Source organism: Bufo gargarizans, chromosome 1, assembly GCF_014858855.1.
Source record: "Bufo gargarizans isolate SCDJY-AF-19 chromosome 1, ASM1485885v1, whole genome shotgun sequence".
In the NCBI taxonomy this organism is placed as follows: Eukaryota; Metazoa; Chordata; class Amphibia; order Anura; family Bufonidae; genus Bufo; species Bufo gargarizans.
Window position 1 is genome coordinate 169,923,376 of NC_058080.1, and position 19,372 is coordinate 169,942,747.

The 19,372-nt window shown below is 40.4% G+C and overlaps 1 protein-coding gene across 1 annotated transcript in view; it reads left to right on the forward strand.

The window, feature by feature from the left end:
• Nucleotides 1-19,372, forward strand: part of PDGFC (platelet derived growth factor C) — a 294,325-nt gene that overhangs the window by 125,549 nt on the left and 149,404 nt on the right. Inside the window, exon 3 of the mRNA XM_044300150.1 lies at nt 5,277-5,472. Coding sequence (XP_044156085.1) covers nt 5,277-5,472 — 196 coding nt within the window. The remainder of the gene's footprint in view (nt 1-5,276; nt 5,473-19,372) is intronic.

Genomic DNA, 19,372 nt, shown 5'->3' on the forward strand with positions numbered 1-19,372 from the left:
GCTTAACATTGCATTTTTGCCTTTTGATTTATATTAAGTATAAAAAAGGCTGGATCCTTCAATACAGGCTCTTTTATTTTGTTTTCCTGTGATGAAACGTTACTAGAAGACATTTTGTTCATAAAAGGGCCATACATCTCAGAAGCAATATTACACTCACTGTTTATACACTGAAAGCTCTCTTCAGATTTATCGTTGTTGACGTTTCCTTGGCCGTCAGATTGAAAATCACACATCAGCCATAATTTTTAATCCTATCATTGTTTCAACCACTGTTTTCTCTTTTACTTCTTTTTGGTGAGAGATCAAGACTTGGTGTGAACAGAGAATGATATCTGTTTTCAATGAAAATATACAAAGGAGGTGGCAAGAAAACCTGTCATCTGCTTTCATCTACTTATTGTTGGCAGAATCGAACATTATTTCATAAGATTTTATGGCTTTAACAACTTGGGTGTCCTCTTACTAAACCAGTGTACAATATGTTTCAGATAAACCCAACTAGCTTTTCTTCAATCTGCCTTTGTGCAGGATTAGGGTGGCATTTCATCACAGACAGTTTATATTACAATCCTATGAAATCATCATCATATACCATAGTGCTTAATGCCCATTCCATGTCCAGTTGTCATACAACCGTTGGGAAAATCTCATTGAAGTGCTTCAATTGCTACAATACCATATAAACCAGAGTAGGCCTCTGCTATAGCAGCAGTCTGTGCCCACTGCTGCTCTGCTCCTAGGCATGGCCACGACTCTGCTAACCCACTCCCTGGTTCTCTTTAGTGGTCTAGTCATTCCACCTTCACTCTTTGCGGCCCAGTGGTTCCAAATCCTGGAGCAACGCTGATACAACTGCCTCTTTGCTTGATTTGGCCCTTCCCTGCCTGGCCTGATTTCTGCCTGATCTTCATTCTGACTCTGAGCTGCCTGCTATGACTTCAGACTGTTTGATCACATCAATTCCGCCTGCCCTGACCTTGATCTGTCTTTGCCTACTGTTTTGTCTGAACATCTGGTGTTTCTTGACTCTTTTAGTCAGCAGTCACTTGAACAGAGACTACTGCAAGAGGTAGCATCCTGGTGGTTACCCTGTAGTGGAGTCCAGATCCCTATATAGTAGTTAAAGGAGAAGAACAGGGGGCCACTTAGATGGCTTCCTTAGGAGTAGCCCCATGCTAAATCTGTTCAAGTGACACAGAGGATCCACATCCGCTTTGTAACAACCTGTATCATCACCAAATTGTTTCCTATGTGGAAACCATAATTTGGTTTCAGCAGACATATATGGGGCCTCTACTATTCCTCAGTATGATTTTTGATGGCATACAGAAACAGAGAGGGTCATTTATGACCAGATATACGCCACTTTTGTGGCGTATATCTGGTGCAGATTCTGTCGCACACCATGGTGCAGCATAATTTGCGACTTCTACCCCGCTCACGCCAGGTCTAGCAAAGTGAGCATGATGTGAGCAGTGAAGAAGGCAGGCCGGCAAGCCTGTCTCATTCATCATTTTTAATGCCTGGTTTAGGTGTAGAAAATGGTCTAAATGTAAGACAGCAAGGAAGCTGTCTTACATTTAGAATTGGCACTGAATATGCCGAAGTTATGTAGAGGCCTCTACATAACTTCGTCGATCCTTCGCCAGTTATAGGGCTTATGAAAATGGGCATCTAAAACACCAGTCTTAATAAATGTGCCTAAAAGTTGTATTCTTCCAGATTTTTTATGAATGCTGGCCCATCCCCTTCCCTGCCCACTCCGCTCCCCCAATTTTTGACCTGGCGCCACAACTAACCGTTGCGACACCATCTGCACCTGAAATACGCCTAATTTAGGTATATTTCAGTATAATAAATGACCCCCAAAGTTTTATTCCACTAAAGCAATACTTTTATAAGAGAATATTACCATAAATATGACACCTGTAAAAGCCTGTATGACAACCTCTACCTGAAATATTCACAGAGACATCAAGAAAGGGCATCAGTAGGGGCCCACCGCTAAAAAGTTCCAAAGAGTGGGCAATGGTGTTCTGACATTTTCGTTCTACACTATTTATGCACACATTTTAGTGCCATTGTTTTCAATCATTTTGTACAGTATATTTTTCCTGAGATTTCTAGTGACAATAACATGTGAGGAAACTAAAAGAAGTTCAGACATTGCAAAGATAACCATTACAGTTTGTGTTTTAAAATGTGGTGAGGATACAAACCAACAGACATCACCAATATCATCTTCCAGTATGTCCATATGAAATGTGAGAAGACGGCCCTAAGTGGATTTACTGGGAAAAGCTAAAGCCCCATACTCATTAGACTACTGTCGACTGATACTTTTAGTACCAGCCAACATTCTAGTGTGTATGGTGAGCTCCGTAGGTTGAAATTAAATGGACTTGTTCCTTCTCTCCAAAGACATCATCTGTTGGGGTAGAGAAGGAACATTTCCATAAAATTTCAATGCCAGATCCTTTTAATCTCCCAGGATGACTTTCCCAGAAAAAACTTTTTGATGTTTGCCACGGGTTCCAAGAGCTGGACTACTGGCAATCTACTGAATATTGTATTTAACTATACAGTTAGAGATGAGCGAATTGAAGTTGACGAAGTCGAATTCGATCTGAATTTCATGAAAAAATTTGGTTTGCACCGAATTTCCTCACACTTCATGGTAACGAATCGCATTTTTTTCAAAAATGGCTGCTGCACGTGTAAGGACATGGAGCAAGGAACTCTGGAAACATGGGATCACCCATAATGCCATGCATGCAGACAATCAGCAGCCAGCCCTGTGATGTCACATCCCTATAAATAGCCTTAGCCATCTTGGATTCTGCCATTTTCCAGTGTACTTAGTGCAGGGAGAGATGTCAGCAGGCGCTAGGGACAGTGGTAGGAAAGACTTCATTGTGCTAAAAAAAATTATTTACAAGTTCAGGGAAAGATTATTCAAGGTGTAGGGAAAGCATAGGGAGGTATCATTCCACAGCATTTACTATATGTAGAACAGGGTTCAGTAGGGGAGGTTACAGACTGGGTAATAGGAACAATTCTATTACACATTCCTGCACTGACTGGAGATCCAAATTGCCATTATACAGCTCTGTAATTCCAGCAAACCGTTTTTGTTATTGGGGCGTTACAGCCATTAACAGGGTTTATTACAAGGAAATATTTATACGTCTTATTTGCCCTTGTGCGGTGCAATTATATGTTCTAAAGCATTTTTTGGCTTGAATTAGTGGGAAAAAAGGGCTTATTAGCCGTTGTGTGGTGGAGTGCGAAAATGACAGCCATTTTTTGCGTATATTAGTGGCACAAATTATTTTTTTATTTGCTGTTCAGCGGTGCAGTTATATGTTTTAAAGCCCCTTTTGTTGTGTATTAGTGGCAAAAGAAAAATATATTTGCCGGTCAGGGGTGCAGTTATATGTTCTAAAGCCTTTTGTGAAGTGTATAAGGGTAAAAAAATAAATGCCTATTTGCTGTTCAGCGGTGCATTTATGTTTTAAAGCCTTTTGTGGAGTGTATAAGTGGAAAAAAGAAAAATATATTTGCCGTTCAGTGGTCCAGTTATATGTTCTAAAGCCCCTTTTGTTGTGTATTAGTGGCAAAAGAAAAATTGTTGCCGTTCAGCGGTGAATTTATATGTTCTAAAGTCCTTTTTGTCGTGTATTAGTGGCAAAAGAAAAATATATTTGCCGTTCAGCGGTGCAGTTATATTTTCTTAAGCCCTTTTTTGCGTGTATTAGTGGCACAAAAAAAGTATTTGCCGTTGTGTGGTGAAGTGAGAAAATTACAGCCCTTTTTGGTGTGTATTAGTGCGGAAAAAAAGGGCTTATTAGCCGTTGTGTGCTAAAGTGAGAAAATTACAGACTTTTTTGGGGTATTTTAGTTTCTTTTTTATTTATTTATCTAATCTAACAGTATGTCAGACAGAGAAGTGCCAGGCCATGCACAGGGGAGTGGCAGAGGCCTAAATGTTTCTGGCGCAGGCACAGGTCGCAGCAGTATTGGGGCGTGGCAGCAGGAGTCGCAGCGAGAGGTCTGAGCTCCCAGTGTCATCTAGCAGTCATGTCTTAACCAGCAACCCAGCGGTTCTTAAATGGTTGACTTGGTCATCTCAATTTTGGATCCACTCCTGTTTTTTTGGCAATAGCAATACTGATGGATTACTGACCAAATGCTGACCAAGTGAAGCAGATGCTCAACAGACAGGATCCGTTTTTTGGGGGTTATTCTTCTGACGGATTAGAGAAAGGGCAAAATAATCAGTGACGTCAACACAAACTTACTGCTGGCACCCTCTCCACTCTGTTGGGGGGCTCTACTTGTATAAGCGTTTAATAGAACAGGTTCTGTAGACATCTATGTGGAATCAGCTGACGACGGTGTAAAGGGAGCTCGCTTCTTCTTGACGCTAACATTAACCTGTAAGCCTGAGTTCATAGTTATTTGGTCAGTTTTGGCCCTGTAACTGCCCAAATAAGTGAAGTGTGCAGTGATTCTAAGAGCGACGCCTGTCATCTGCGTGTCATACTGACTCACAGTATTATTTCACTACCACAGCAGACTCCCTATGTGTGTTATTGCAAGGCAGAGTGTTCTACACCACTATAAAGGCTCTCTGCAGCCAGGAAATAGCCATTTTTTAACAAGATATACCGCGATTAAATTTGGATCGAACCAATTTGTTCGAAAACTTTGGCGAACCGGCTGAATCGAATTTTTTAGACATTCGCTCATCTCTATATACAGTATTTTCAGATATTTTGTGATCTTATCTGTTACTGTGTTTTTTTACACTTTATTTTCCAGTGTAAAATATATATGTATACCTACATGGTGACTTGGTAATTTGCGTAATTCTACTGTATCACATTGAATCTATTAAATGATAAAACATGGAAATCGCGATATAGTATAATGCTTTTGATCTCTTTTAAGGTTATTTAGTATTCATAAACTTGGACAGACTTAAGAAAGACCATTTATCTGCAGGATATTTACAGTAAGGGCTGGTACAATGCAAACTTCCTCAGTAGATTTGGAACCAGACCTGTAATATTTGATCATTTGTGACTAATGCTGAACAATAATATATCATACTAGTATACCATCCAGCTATAGCAAAAAATGTGTTGGGAGTGTGACTTGAAAATGTGGCAACTGGACAGGGAAACTTTATTCAGTGCATATCAATGTCCATGCGGTTGTTTCATTTATTTCATTTTCTGTTTTTCTCACATTATATTTCTCATTTATAGGAGTGCAGGATCACCAGCATGAGAAGATTGTGTCGGTTTCATTCAATGGATCAATTCACAGTCCCAGGTTTCCCCATTCATACCCAAGAAGCACTGAGCTGGTATGGAGATTGGTAGCAGTGGAAGAACACTTAAGGATACAACTGACCTTTGATGAAAAATTTGGGCTTGAAGACCCAGAAGGTGATATATGCAAGTAAGTATTATTGTTTATAATGTTTTACATAAAGGAAGGCTTGCTGGGGGGGTTAGTAAAATGGAGTTGCCAGTTCATATGCTTGAAACTATTTATTGGGAAATGCGTTTCGTCATCACAACAGTGACTTCTTTTAGGCTACATAAATGAGGTGCAAACATGTGAGGTTTAAAAACATCAGAAAAGCGAGAAGCAAGATACACGGAAGGGCTCAAAGGTTACCATTGAGTTATCAAGTTACCTGCTAGAGACATATCAACATGGAAAAACCACTATGTAAACACATGTAACATTTGAAGTGCGCAGAGTATCCCTGTGGATACTACCAATAGACTTCAAAAACTCAAACAATGTGAAGCCTTTTGGATGTAAAAGATGTCAGTGCTACAGCCCAATGGGTAAATACAACGACCAAACCACTTTTTGAACCCATTTCCCCCCCTTTGTGAGTCCATACATCTCTGCAGCCCTCCAGAGGCTCCCTCCCCTGTTCTTGCTAAGTGTCTTTTACACCTATTCAGAATTCCCTCATGTTAGGGTACTTTCACACTAGTGTTTCTATTTTCCGGTATTGAGATCTGTCATAGGGTCTCAATACTGGAAAAAACGCTTTCATTTTGTCCCCATTCATTGTCAATGGGGACAAAACGTAACTGAACAGAACGGAGTGCTCCAAAATGCATTTGGTTCCGTTCTCATACTGTAGAGCAAACCGCAGCATGAGGAGCAAAACTGATCCGTCATGACCCACAATGCAAGTCAATAGGGATGGATCCGTTTTCTCTAACACAATCTAACACAATAGATAACGGATCTGTCCTCCATTGACTTTCAATCGAGTTCATGACGGATCCGTCTTGGCAGTGTTAAAGGTAACACAACTGGATCCATTCATAACGGATACAGACGGTTGTATTATCAGTAACGGAAGCGTTTTTGCTGAACCCTGCCGGAACAAAAAATGCTAGTGTGAAAGTAGTCTAATAATTGATATTCTCTCACTTGTAACATTTCTAGCGAACATATTTTGACATATATTTGTTCTCAAGGCTATCTATTCTCTACCAGTCAGATACTGGCAGCTTATCCTGAGAATGGGTTATAAATATACAGTAAAAGGGCCAGACAACAACCCCTTAGAGGGACAGTGTTGTTAAACAAAAAGCAATAGCTAATAAACACTACTTACTATGGAGTTATTGTGTTTAACTACTATCCAAGAACGTAGGGTATATAAAATATAGAATTTGAAAAGAGATGCAGAAACCTTTGCAAAGCAAGCAAGACTAAATCATGCCCGTTAAGCAAGCACTTCCCTTTTCAACACTTCAGCCATCACGAGAGATAACATTTGTGATGGCAAAGGTATTACCGAAGAGTCCTTGGGTGTGCCAAAATATCTATTTTTGAAACTATAAGTATCTCTTCATATACAAATGTAAATACGTTTTAATATTGCAGCCATGAATGTAAGATATAATGTGTGCCTTACTTATAAAGATCATCTTATAGTATTTTTCTACTTTGAAAATTGAGAGGTTGGGTATTGTTTTTACTTCAGTTTGAGCCAGCTGTTTGCGACATTTAATAGGCATCATAGTGCTTAACATGTCATACTGATACGTTACCACTTGAGGCTTAGAGATCAAACAAAAAGAAAATCACTGCATCCACATTTATGTTCCACATAAGCCTTTGCATCTGTTTCTCTCTTTTCAGCTACATGCTGGACTATTATATATATCATGTTGCATGTGAAACACAGTGTTCCCAGACTGATTACAATAATTGAAAAAATATACACTTTTAAATATATCTATAGGAGAAATAAGGTAAGGAATCGAGGACACCAATATGATAATATCTCCAATATTTAGGTTGAAGTCCTTCAGGAGCAATCTTTTTCTTTCAATGGTCGACACCTGTAATTAGAAGTCTGTCATCGCCTATTGTGTACGGAAATGGCAGAGAGGCCTGATACTCGATCCATCGATCAGGGAAAATTTGAAATAATTGCCTTAATTGTAGTAATATTATAATAAATAGCAATTTCAGAATTTCCTTGAGTTCAAATTTGTACGTACATTTACTATATAGTGGTCCAGTGATGAAGTCCCCCCAGTCACCTGATGGTGAAAGCCTTGTGGTTACAGCTCATATGCATTTTAACCTCTGAGTGATTTAGCCTATTTGGGACCTAATGACCAAGGTTTTTTCATCCTCACATTCCAAGAGCCATGACTTTTTAAACTGATCCTTCAACAGAGCTGTATGAAGGTTCTTTTTGTAGGACAATTTGTAGTTTTCAGTGTCTTTATGATCACTTTTCATTTTCTTTTTTTGGGAGAGAGATGAACAGTTTCCAACTTTTGCACAGTAAAAACACAATAAAAACATTAAAATAATGTTTTTGTGGTGCCATATTCCCAGATTTAGTGCCATACCTTCAATAAAGGCAGACCATGCAACTGCTACGGGGCCTGAGAGAGGGGGGCTCTACACTAATTTCCTTCTCTCCTCTTCCTTTTGGAGCTAAAAACACTAGGGGGAGGTCCGTTCAAAGACAATATTATAGCTTCCCTTGCACTATATAAACTCCTATGCCCTGAGCTCCACCTAGTGGAAATTGCAGACAGACATCTTGGTAATATTTGAAGTGAAGCTTGAGAATTTATCAGTGTATTTATGCCAGTTGTCTGGTGTAAATACATTGAGAAATGTACTGTTCAGGATGAGCACCATATTTTCTGAAGTACTTTTTCCAACAATAAAATGTATTCTACTAATTAAAAAAATTGTAAATTCACCAGAAATCTGGGGCCTCGTGCTTTGCGTTCTGCATTGTCTTGGAGTGTTTGACCTACTGGGAAATTGGTGGCACAGGGGGCCCATCCTAAGTTTTGCCAAGACCCTTACCTTTTTTCTTTTTTCTTTTGAGCTATATGCTTGTTTTTTGCAGGGCAAGTTGTAATCTTAATTTGTATCTTTACTGGTATCTTTATTATTTGCCTTCTTTGTTGCTAATTTAGGGTACATATTACTTTATAATAGCTTTTTATTCTTTTTTTTTGGCAAATAAACAAAAAACAGCAATTTTGAACATGATTGCATAGTTTAGGTTGTAACAGATAGATGATACCTATTAAGTATATTTGAGCATTTTGTAAAGAAAACCTGTTTCAAAAATTCAATTCACATTTTTTTACATTTCACAGTGACCGTGCCTCTGGCAGGACGTAATAAGCTTCATAGATGGAAGATCCATTGTCCATTTTGAAGTCTCTTAATGCCATAGCAACCATGGGCAACCTGCAGTTGCATTGCAGTGAGAGAGATGGGGTGGAAGAGGGATCTCCATCCCCGTGAAACCGCATAGTAGTCCAAGCATGTGACAATTTTCTGTATCTTTGTCTTCTATTTTTCGTCTTTTAAACTCATAATTGGAGACGAAAGAACTTTAGAAAAATTTGATTTAGCAGCGTCGCCGAAGTTTGACAAGAAATTCGATTAGCTACAAATTAATTTGTCACAAATCACTGTGTTAAAACGCCATTCAGCCTATCAGTCAATGGGAACATTTTTAATGGCCGCTTAAACAGAAGTGCACCCGTCTAACAGCTGTTAAAAATAGCAATACGCTGGTGCAATATGGCCTTTTGGGTTTAAAAAAATCACTTACCTTATCCACTTGCTTGGGCAGAGGCAATCTGCTCCTCTGTTGATCTGCCGAAGGACCTGTGCTGAGCAGGATGACATCACCTCATGCTTCCAGCATGATCACGTGGTGACATCATCACTGATGATTTCACCACATGATGACACTAGGAGCGTGCAGTGACGTCATCATGCTCAATGCAGGTCGTTCGGCAAGTCTTTTTCAATCAAGAGAAGAGCGGAATGCCTTGGTGCAAGCAAGTGGATGAGGTGAGTCTTTTTTTTTTTCCCGCTCTTTCTAAGACAACTCCAGAGGCCATTTTAAGAATAAAAATATTTTTACCATGAAGCGCAAGGGAATTCAGCTTTGTTTAGAATAATAAATTTGGACCGAATTCCACTTCGGATGCTTCGCTTTTCTCAACGCTGCTCATAATCCTTCGTCATTCTCCCATTTTTCTGGCCCCGTCTCTTCTACATAAAGTACCTCTGTATACTTCGCAGGGTTGTCTGCTGCTTGTCATCTCTGGTGTCTGAAGTTGTTTGAGACTCTCACTGAATTCCTCTTCCAGCATAAGGCAGTCTTCTGCCAATTCTCTTTTCTTCCTCCCTATTATACAGTGTTTACCTATGGCACATGATGGTTTAAAGAAACACTATGGGCCAAAACATAGTTACCTTACTGTGCTTGGGGCAGGGTCTGAAGGAGCAGTGCGTGACTCAGGGATTCTCTCTATAGTGTTCTTTATATCCTTCAGACTCTTTGCTATCAGCTTTGGCTTAGGGTATATTTTGCCAGATACACATCATGTTGGATATTACAGCTATATTATTAGGTGCATAAAATTCATTTATTTATATAGCGCTGGCACACTATATTCCAACGGAGCTCACAATCTAAGTTCCTTATCAGCAAGTCTGTAGTTTTCCACTTTATGCCACAAGTTGTGAATTTTCCTTACCACCCAGGAGCATACCGTAGGCTTCAGAGATGTTGGATTTACAAAAATGTCACATAAGTGGGGAAAGTGCTTTGGTGCATTTTAGCTTCATAGACACAACAAAAGACCTAAAATTAACATGTGACTTGAAAAATGTATTTCATTTTTTTTACCGTAAGGTACCTTGTACTAAACTGACGTGACTACAGGTCAGCTGAACCGTTCACATTACACTTGTTGCCATTTTCATAAGATTCACTGAGCATCATTGAAAAGACAGAGATTCAGCCGCTACATTTTTTGTGGGGGAAAAATGTATAATTATCATACTTTGGTGTTTGGACAGTTAAATAAAAGAAGAAGACAGGCCGCATTTGCATTCCAGAGCCCAGTGCTTTTATCTGCTCTCTACAATAAACTGTGCTGTGGGAATTGGTCTACTCATGCTAATGATATACAACTGGAATGGAAACATTTGCTGAATGAATTGCTGTAGCTTGTGCTTGTCATGTAAGAGACGAGAGCTCCGATACTTGTACTGGAAGGGGCCATGCACCTAAAGTATATTAAACATTTTAATTTGAACTTTTCATTATAGGATGAAATGTACAGAAATTCTCTCAGTTCTCTAACTGTGGACATTATGATTATTAACATATGAACGATCCCGGTCGGAAGTGAAATATTAGACCTGTCAAAACAGAACAGAATTAATTTACTAAAATGACTGCACCTAGACCTTGTTGTTAAATTGCATCAAGTTTTAGACTCATCTATGAAGCAAATGCGTCAAAAAGAATAATGCACTGCACCTAGCTTGTGTGGTTCAGTTTGACAGCCAAAGAAGGGATGTGTGGCTTAGCGGAAAGGGATGTGGCTTAAGATGGAACAGCGTGCCCCAAAATTGTTACCAAATTTTGGTGCAAAGTAAACCAGCCAATAATTGGTGTGTATGTAGCCATGCTCCAAATGTTATGGATAGCATAAGCCACTGTGATGAATTTGACACATCGTTAGACTGCCTGTCTCAGTAACACAGTGTACATTTTATACAGCATTATCTGCCTGAATTATTCTCTATGGCACATTACTAATCCTGCCAAATAGGAAGACAGTGTAAGATGCGCTAAATTTTAAGTGGATCATGCTAAAGGATATATTTGATGCATTATTATAGTTTACACCAACTATTGGTTTGCTTACTTTGAGTCCAAATTTTCTTGCCTATCTTGAGTCATGCAGCCTTTCCCAGTAAACCATGCATGAGGCACAAAAAGAGTCTAATAAATATGCTGCAAAATAAGCCAGAATGCTGACGCGTTTAGCTTAGTAAATCTTCCCAGTGTTTGCAGGCTATAAGACAATCGAAAGCAAACATGATGAAAACGAGAGCTATGTTTAGCAGTGCAGTAAAAATAACCCGACATGTGGGAGCTGAAAATAACACAATATGTGATGCACACAGTCATCTAAAACGGGCTGCGATGAGCTTTTTTCTATATTTATGCAGTATATTTAGTTTGCAGCAGAGATTTACACCACTAAATGCGTAAAATAACTCTATTCTCACGTTTCATCTGCTGCAATATAGTAGACCCCGTTTATATATTTGTCAAACAGTAATATCTGAGGCTGTGGTAAATTAGGTATTTCAATGCTGAATCCTCAGAGCTGTATGAAGAACTCTTTGAAGTGATGTAGATTACATGATTGATTGATATACACAGCAAACAATATGGCATTCTGTCATGAAACACGTGTTGTCATCTGTAAAGCAACCCTTAAAGGCATTCCAACATAGAGCTTTGAGATAATGAATTAAAGCAGTTTACAAGATTAATTAGTCTGGAGTCTATTGAGAGACTACAGGCCACCCTAAACAGCTAATGGATTCATACTGTACATTATGCATCCTTAATATCTGAATGCTGTTTTTATGTTAAAATAAACCTAATGTCCGAATCGATTCTAGCCGAATCAAAAGTGATTAATTGGCCTGAAAAGCTGTGGAGAACATTCTCTCTCTCTTTCTCTGACTTTTTTTTTTAATGGCAAGAGCATGGATTCTCCAAGTGTATATGTATTATACATACAGTATCTCACAAAAGTGAGTCCACCCCTCACATTTTTGTAAATATTTTATTATATCTTTTCATGGGGCAACATGGAAGATATGAGACTTTGATACAATGTACAGTAGTCATTGTACAGCTTGTATAACAGTGTAAATTTGGTGTGCCCTCAAAATAACTCTAATGTCTAAACCGCTGGCAACAAAACTGAGTACACTCCTAAGTGAAAATGGACAACTTGTGCCCAATTTCCCTCCCCTGGGTCATGTGATTTATTAGTGTTATGAGGTCTCAGGTGTGAATAGGGAGCAGGTGTGTTAAATTTGGTGTTATCGCCCTCACACTTTCTCATACTGATCACTCGAAGTTCAACATGGCCCCTCATGGCAAAGAACTCTGAGGATCTGAAAAAAAGAATTGTCGCTGCACATAAAGATGGCGTAGGCTATAAGAGGATCCAAGACCCCGATACTGAGCTGCAACACGGTGGCCAAGACCATACAGCGGTTTAACAAGACAGGTTCCACTCAGAACTGAACTCGCCATGGTCGACCAAAGAAGTTGAGTGCATGCATGTGCTCAGCGTCTTACCCATAGGTTGTCTTCTCAAAATAGACATATGAGTGCTGCCATATGGGGTCAGTCTGTCAGTGCTCAGACCATACGCCGCATACTGCATCAAATTGGTCTGCATGGCCCCCGTAGTTCTTCTAAAAATTATGCACAGGAAAGCCCAGAAACAATTTGCTGAAGACAGCATACTAAGGACATTAATTACTGGAATCATGTCCTGTGGTCTGATGAGACCAAGATAAACTTATTTGGTTCAGATGGTGTCAAGTGTGAGTGCCGGCAACCAGGTGAGGAGTACAAAGACAAGTGTATCTTGCCTACAGTCAAGCATGTTGGTGAGTGTCATGGTTTGGGGCTGCATGAGTGTTGACGGCTGTGGGAAGCTACAGTTCATTAAGGGAACCATGAATGCCAACATGTACTGTGACATACTGAAGCAGAGCATGATCCCCTCCCTTCAGAAACCGGGCTGCTGGGCATTATTTCAACCTAACGACCCCAAACACACCTTGCTAAAGAAAATGAGGGTAAAGGTGCTGGACTGGCCAACCATGTCTCCAGACCTAAACCCTATTGATCATCTGTTGGGCATCCTCAAACGGAAGGTGGAGTCTCTAACATCCACCATCTCCGTGATGTCGTCATAGAGAAGTGGAAGAGGATTCCTGTGGCAACTTGTTAAGCTCTAGAAAACTCCATGTCCAAGAGAGCTAAGGCAGTGCTGGAAAATAAGGCCCCTTTCACACGGGCGAGTATTCCGCGTGAGTGCAATGCGTGATGTGAACGCATTGCACCCGCACTGAATCCGGACCCATTCATTTCTATGGGGCTGTGCACACAAGCGGTGATTTTCACACATCACTTGTGCGTTGTGTGAAAATCGCAGCATGTTCTATATTGTGCGTTTTCCGCGCAACGCAGGCCCCATAGAAGTGAATGGGGCTGCGTGAAAATCGCAAGCATCCGCAAGCAAGTGCGGATGCGGTGCGATATTCACACACGGTTGCTAGGAGACGATCGGGATGGAGACCCGATCATTATTATTTTCCCTTATAACGTGGTTATAAGGGAAAATAATAGCATTCTGAATACAGAATGCATAGTACAATAGCGCAGGAGGGGTTAAAAAAAAATAAAATAAAAATTTAACTCACCTTATCGCGCAGCCCGGCTTCTCTTCTGTCTTCTTCTTTGCTGTGTGCAGGAAAAGGACCTGTGGTGATGTCACTCCGGTCATCACATGATCCATCACCATGGTAAAAGATCATGTGACGGACCATGTAATGACTGGCGTGACGTCACCACAGGTCCTTTTCCTGCACACAGCAAAGAAGAAGACAGAAGAGAAGCCGGGCTGCGCGATCAAGTGGATTAAGGTGAGTTAATTATTTTTTTAAAATTAACCCCTCCAACGCTATTGTACTATGCATTCTGTATTCAGAATGCTATTATTTTCCCTTATAACCATGTTATAAGGGAAAATAATACAATCTACAGAACACTGATCACAAGCCCGAACTTCTGTGAAGAAGTTCGGGTCTGGGTACCAAACATGCCGATTTTTCTCACGCGCGTGCAAAACGCATTACAATGTTTTGAACTCGCGCGGAAAAATCGCGCACGTTCCCGCAACGCAACGCACCCGCACCTTTTCCCGCAACGCCCGTGTGAAAGAGGCCTAATGGTGACCACACAGAATATTGAGAATATTGACACTTTGGGCCTAATTTGGCAAATTTCACTTAGAGGTGTGCTCACTTCTGTTGTCAGTGGTTAAGACATTAATGGCTGTATGTTCAGTTAATTTGCGGGTACACCAAATTTACACTGTTATACAAGCTGTACACTGACTACTTTACATTGTATCAAAGTGTCTTATCTTCAGTGTTCTCAAATGAAAAGATATAATAAAATATTTACAAAAATGTGAGGGGTATACTCACTTTTGTGAGATACTGTATGTTATGTTTATATGTTATAGGTGCACAACCTCATTTATTGAGTTTTCTGCCATCTTGAGTGTTTAGTCCAATCAATAATTAAGGGAGCAGACATGCACCGTATACTGGAGAGCTATCTACTTTTCCTTTGGAAGTAAAGACAAAAAAGGGACTTTCTCGCAGGCCTTGCTTGTTTGATAGAGCTTCCGAATCCAGAACCTTGGTAAATCTGTTTATTCATGTAAAATAGGAATGCATTTTGGGCCTTGACCAGCCCCTTCTTCAGACAATACACAGTGAATAGAAGAAGGGGCTGGTCCAGCCCCGAAATGTGTTGCCATTCTACACAAATATACGGATTTACCAAGGTATCACATTCGGAAGTTCTTTCAAACAAGCAGTGCCTGCGAGCAAGTCCCTTTTTTCCCCTTTTACTTCCATTGATACCTTCTTATCCAGTTTGATCTGGTGGGACAGCGAGGCAGCAGCTCTAAATACTTATCCTTAAGGAGAAGCACAGGCAAGAGGACCTCGTCCCTGAGGAAGAAAGGCAATCTTTTTGAAATTCATCATGTTTTTGGTCCACAACAGCTCCTGTAGCTGTAAGCTAGAATGACATCACCAAGCTTTTTTGAATAGGAAACATGCTGCCATCTGGGGCACGTTTTCCAACTACACAGCCTGACTGCTTCCACTGAACTGGAGGATCTGGACAGCTATCACCACCAGTGATGGCCAGTTCGCATTGTTCGCCTGCGAACATATGCAGGCTGCCATCTTTTTTCACAAGCCCTTACCTGTGCCTGTGCGTAAGCTGGTCTGAAAACAAGTGCGGTCAGCGGGAGCAGGCAGTTTCTGAGAACAGCCACCGGGGCCTTCATCGGGCTGTTCTCGGAACTGCCTGCTCCCGGTGACCGCATTTGTTTTCAGACCGGCTCGCGGCACAGGTAAGGGCTTACCTGTGCCTCGCTGGACTTGTGAAAAAAGATGGCAGCCCGAATATGTTCGCGGGCGAACAATGCGAACTGGCCATCACTGATCACCACTTCACCACTACACATCAACATCATGGACTCTCCTCTATAAGTAAAGGTAGGCAGGATGGTCACATGTAGATACTACTTATAACTTACAGGACAGCAGATGTGGTAGACCCCCACTTCTAGTCACTGGTACTTAGGTGCAGTCAGAAAGTAAGCTCAGGAATTCTTCTTTTACTTCTACACTTTGTCATTGTGGCACTGACCTTCCTTGCAGCATACTCACAACATTTTTAAATAAGAGTGCCAGGAACTTGTTTTATTTCTGATATGTTCATTTGTTTTTTTTATGTTGTAAATGGGCAATTCTATTATTGCTAAATAGTTTTATATATTTTTTTTTTATCCCTTGAGTCTCTCTTTTTCCACTGTTTAGAAAGAGGTTAACTAGATTGGAAGTTCAAACCACAGTTTGTTGTGTAGAGCATTTTTGAGCTATTTTGGCCGCTCTGATTTACAACTGTGTATTGACTGTGTATTTTCACTTGCAATTGCTGGGAAATGGGACTGGGGAGAAAACAAGCACTGGCATTTCATTCACTCATGAGAACAGCAAGAAATCTCATCATTTAGAGTTGCTGCTTTATATTTTCCCATCCACAATAGGTATCAACTCAGCTTCATGCAATCAAATATCTTCAATGCTGTAGATGTATACTTGCACTACATATGGAAAATCTACATAAAAAGAAGAATGCAAATTCCTGGATAAAGCTACACCTCAGAACATTAATGTTAATGGGAAAAAGGTCAACTCTGGCTTTAGTCAGAGGTTTGTTCATTATAGACTGTATATAAAAAAAAACACTGGAAAAAAGTGGCCTAAACGGGTGAAAATGCTCCAAACCCAGACACTGTGGCGTGTCTATAACCGGGGGAGCAATTCCTCCGCATGCGGTCTGCAGACAACGACAATTCGCAGCAAAAAATGCGTACAACGGAGGATGCCGGCGTGGACCGCATGCACCACAAGAACATCTTACGCAAAATGATACATTGTGCAGATGAAAAATATACATACAAAAATCACTGCAAAAAATGCACCAAAATGATACGCAACTGACAATACTAGCTAATTCCCCAGGCTGACGTTAAAAGCTGAGAACTTTGCCAATATCTTCCAGTCAGGAACATATCGGACCCCCTCATGCACCACGTCACGGTGTCTCAGCACGCACGCAAGACTGTATATCCATAATTAATCTTTGTGTAAGTCGGCCTCATTACTAGAGCTAACTATATGATGAAAACCGAACTTTAGAATTTATACTCTACAAAAGTAAAATAAGTATTTCTGCTATAAAGCCCCCTCCGTCCAATGACCTCTGTAAAGAATTTAGAGCAAGACTCTATCAGACTGGTAGTTATGTCTCTTTTACTTATAGTGATAATACTATTTTTCTGTTTTGTTTTGGCAGCCATTGGTTATCACATTTTTTAATTATCTGCTCATAAATTTAATGGTAAAGCTGTTGCTTTGTTTTTTATAGAACATATTGATTTAAAAAAATTGATAGTTTGCTTCAGTTTCTTAAAATAAAGATCAAAAAGTCAAAAGTGACAACTAATATGCCTGCATGCCCTGCACTTTTTAAAATATGGCTAGTACAAAAAAAAATTATGAACCATAAACATTTTAACTCTTTCACCACCAAGGGTGTTTAGATATTTTGCACATCTGATAGCCAGGACACTTTTCACTGTTTTGACATGAACAAATAAAAAAAAAGAGTTAAAAGTTAAAATATAAAAAATCATACTTACCCCCATACCTAAATTTTACTGAGACCCCCCTCTAAGTGCTGTAATTCACGATTTATTGTGGCTAGTGCCATGGTCCTGGTCTTATTCTAAAGCTGAGATTGTCAGCTTTAAAACAAGTCCCTGTTACTGATGACTTACATCAGATCCAGCCATCCGGAAAAAGGACGTACCAGATACATCTTGGACTACTGAATCGCCACCTTGCAAGGATATATGAGATACTGTACTCTTTATTTGCCTATTTGAAATTAAGGATTATCTGGGAAATCATTTTGAAGGATAGACACTTCATCATCACCTCAGTAATCAAATCCACAGCAGTTAAGGTGTAATTATTCTGAACTAGTACTTTGGCTGTTAGTCAATTAGCATTGCAAAATGAAGAAAAATTAAAAAGCCCTGCACAGAATTTCAGCATTGACATTTTAAAGGAAACCTGCCCACACACTTTTGTACAGACAATATAAATTTTGAGAAAAAGCATAGGAATGGGTGTGGTGATGTGGTTTCCTTGCATTGAGCATGATTGATGTCCCAAAGATGGCCCAACATCAGCAGAAACCCTCCTAAAAACTTGAGGATGTGCTATTGATTCCTGCTCCCCAGGCACGAGTAGCTTCCCAAGCGGTTAACTCAGCATGGAGCTCTATCATTCACTACCTCTGCTGACTCCCATAGCAGATGATGCTGAGATTTGGAGGGTACTATCTCTCCTTGGAGACAGAGTGAAGGGTCAAACATTGACTTATAGGATAGCTACCCTTACATCTGGTGGCAGTTTTCTTCCATCAAAAAAATGTAGATGCTTTTTTTTTTTTTTTTTTTTTTTTTTTTTAAAGTGGATAGTGCAGGGTTGGGCCAGCACATTTATTATAATTTACACTATAAAACTGTATATTATAGCTCTGGTGCACAGTTGTCCAAAGATGAGCCACAGTTATTAAGAAGTGTTAAAGGGGTTGTCCCACGAAAAATATTCTACAAGTATTGAAACTAGCGCCTGTATATGAATCCTTTTGTAATTAAAAATTTAGCATAGCCACTCTTGATTTTTTTCTTATTTCTTTGACCGGCTCATTAAGAAGGCCGCACATGCTCAGTGTCATCCTTCAACTGCTTTCTGAGCTGTGATAGGGAGAGCTGAGACACGCCCTCTAAGATGCAGCAGATAAGACACTCCCTCTGAGCTCTCAGCTTGATATAAATCTAGCAGAAATCTCTGGATCTAGCTTTGTTATGCACTTTGTCCCATGTGAAAGGAGACGTTTGCAGCAGCTGTGAGTGAATGGGCCCTAATAGCCCTGTGTGTCTGTCCTGGTGAGATGATCCCTATGCTAGGTGTACCTGTGTGTGGTACTTCCGGAAACACTCCCCTAAGCATAGGGCAGGGTGGTCAGGACAGTCAGGACAGAAATAGCGGGTGTCACGCCTTATTCCACTCCTGCTACAGACACGACATCTTTTTCGGGGTGACGGGTGGGTTGAGGTACCAGCAACGACATTGGGGAAATGTCGCTCGTGTAGACGGCTAACTACACTGGTGGATGGGGCCACGGAACCTCCTGGATACAGGAGGTTCTCGATGATCTCTTCCTGAAATTTGAGGAAGGATCCAGTTCTCCCAGCCTTACTGTAGAGAACAAAACTATTATACAGAGCCAATTGAATTAAATATACAGACACCTTCTTATACCAGCGTCTGGTTCTGCGGGAAACTAAATACGGAGACAACATCTGGTCATTGAAGTCCACCCCTCCCATGCGAAGGTTATAGTCGTGGACTGAGAGGGGCTTTTCAATGACACGGGTTGCTCGCTCAATTTGTATTGTCGTGTCTGCGTGAATGGAGGAGAGCATGTAAACGTCACGCTTGTCTCTCCATTTCACCGCGAGCAGTTCTTCGTTACACAGTGCGG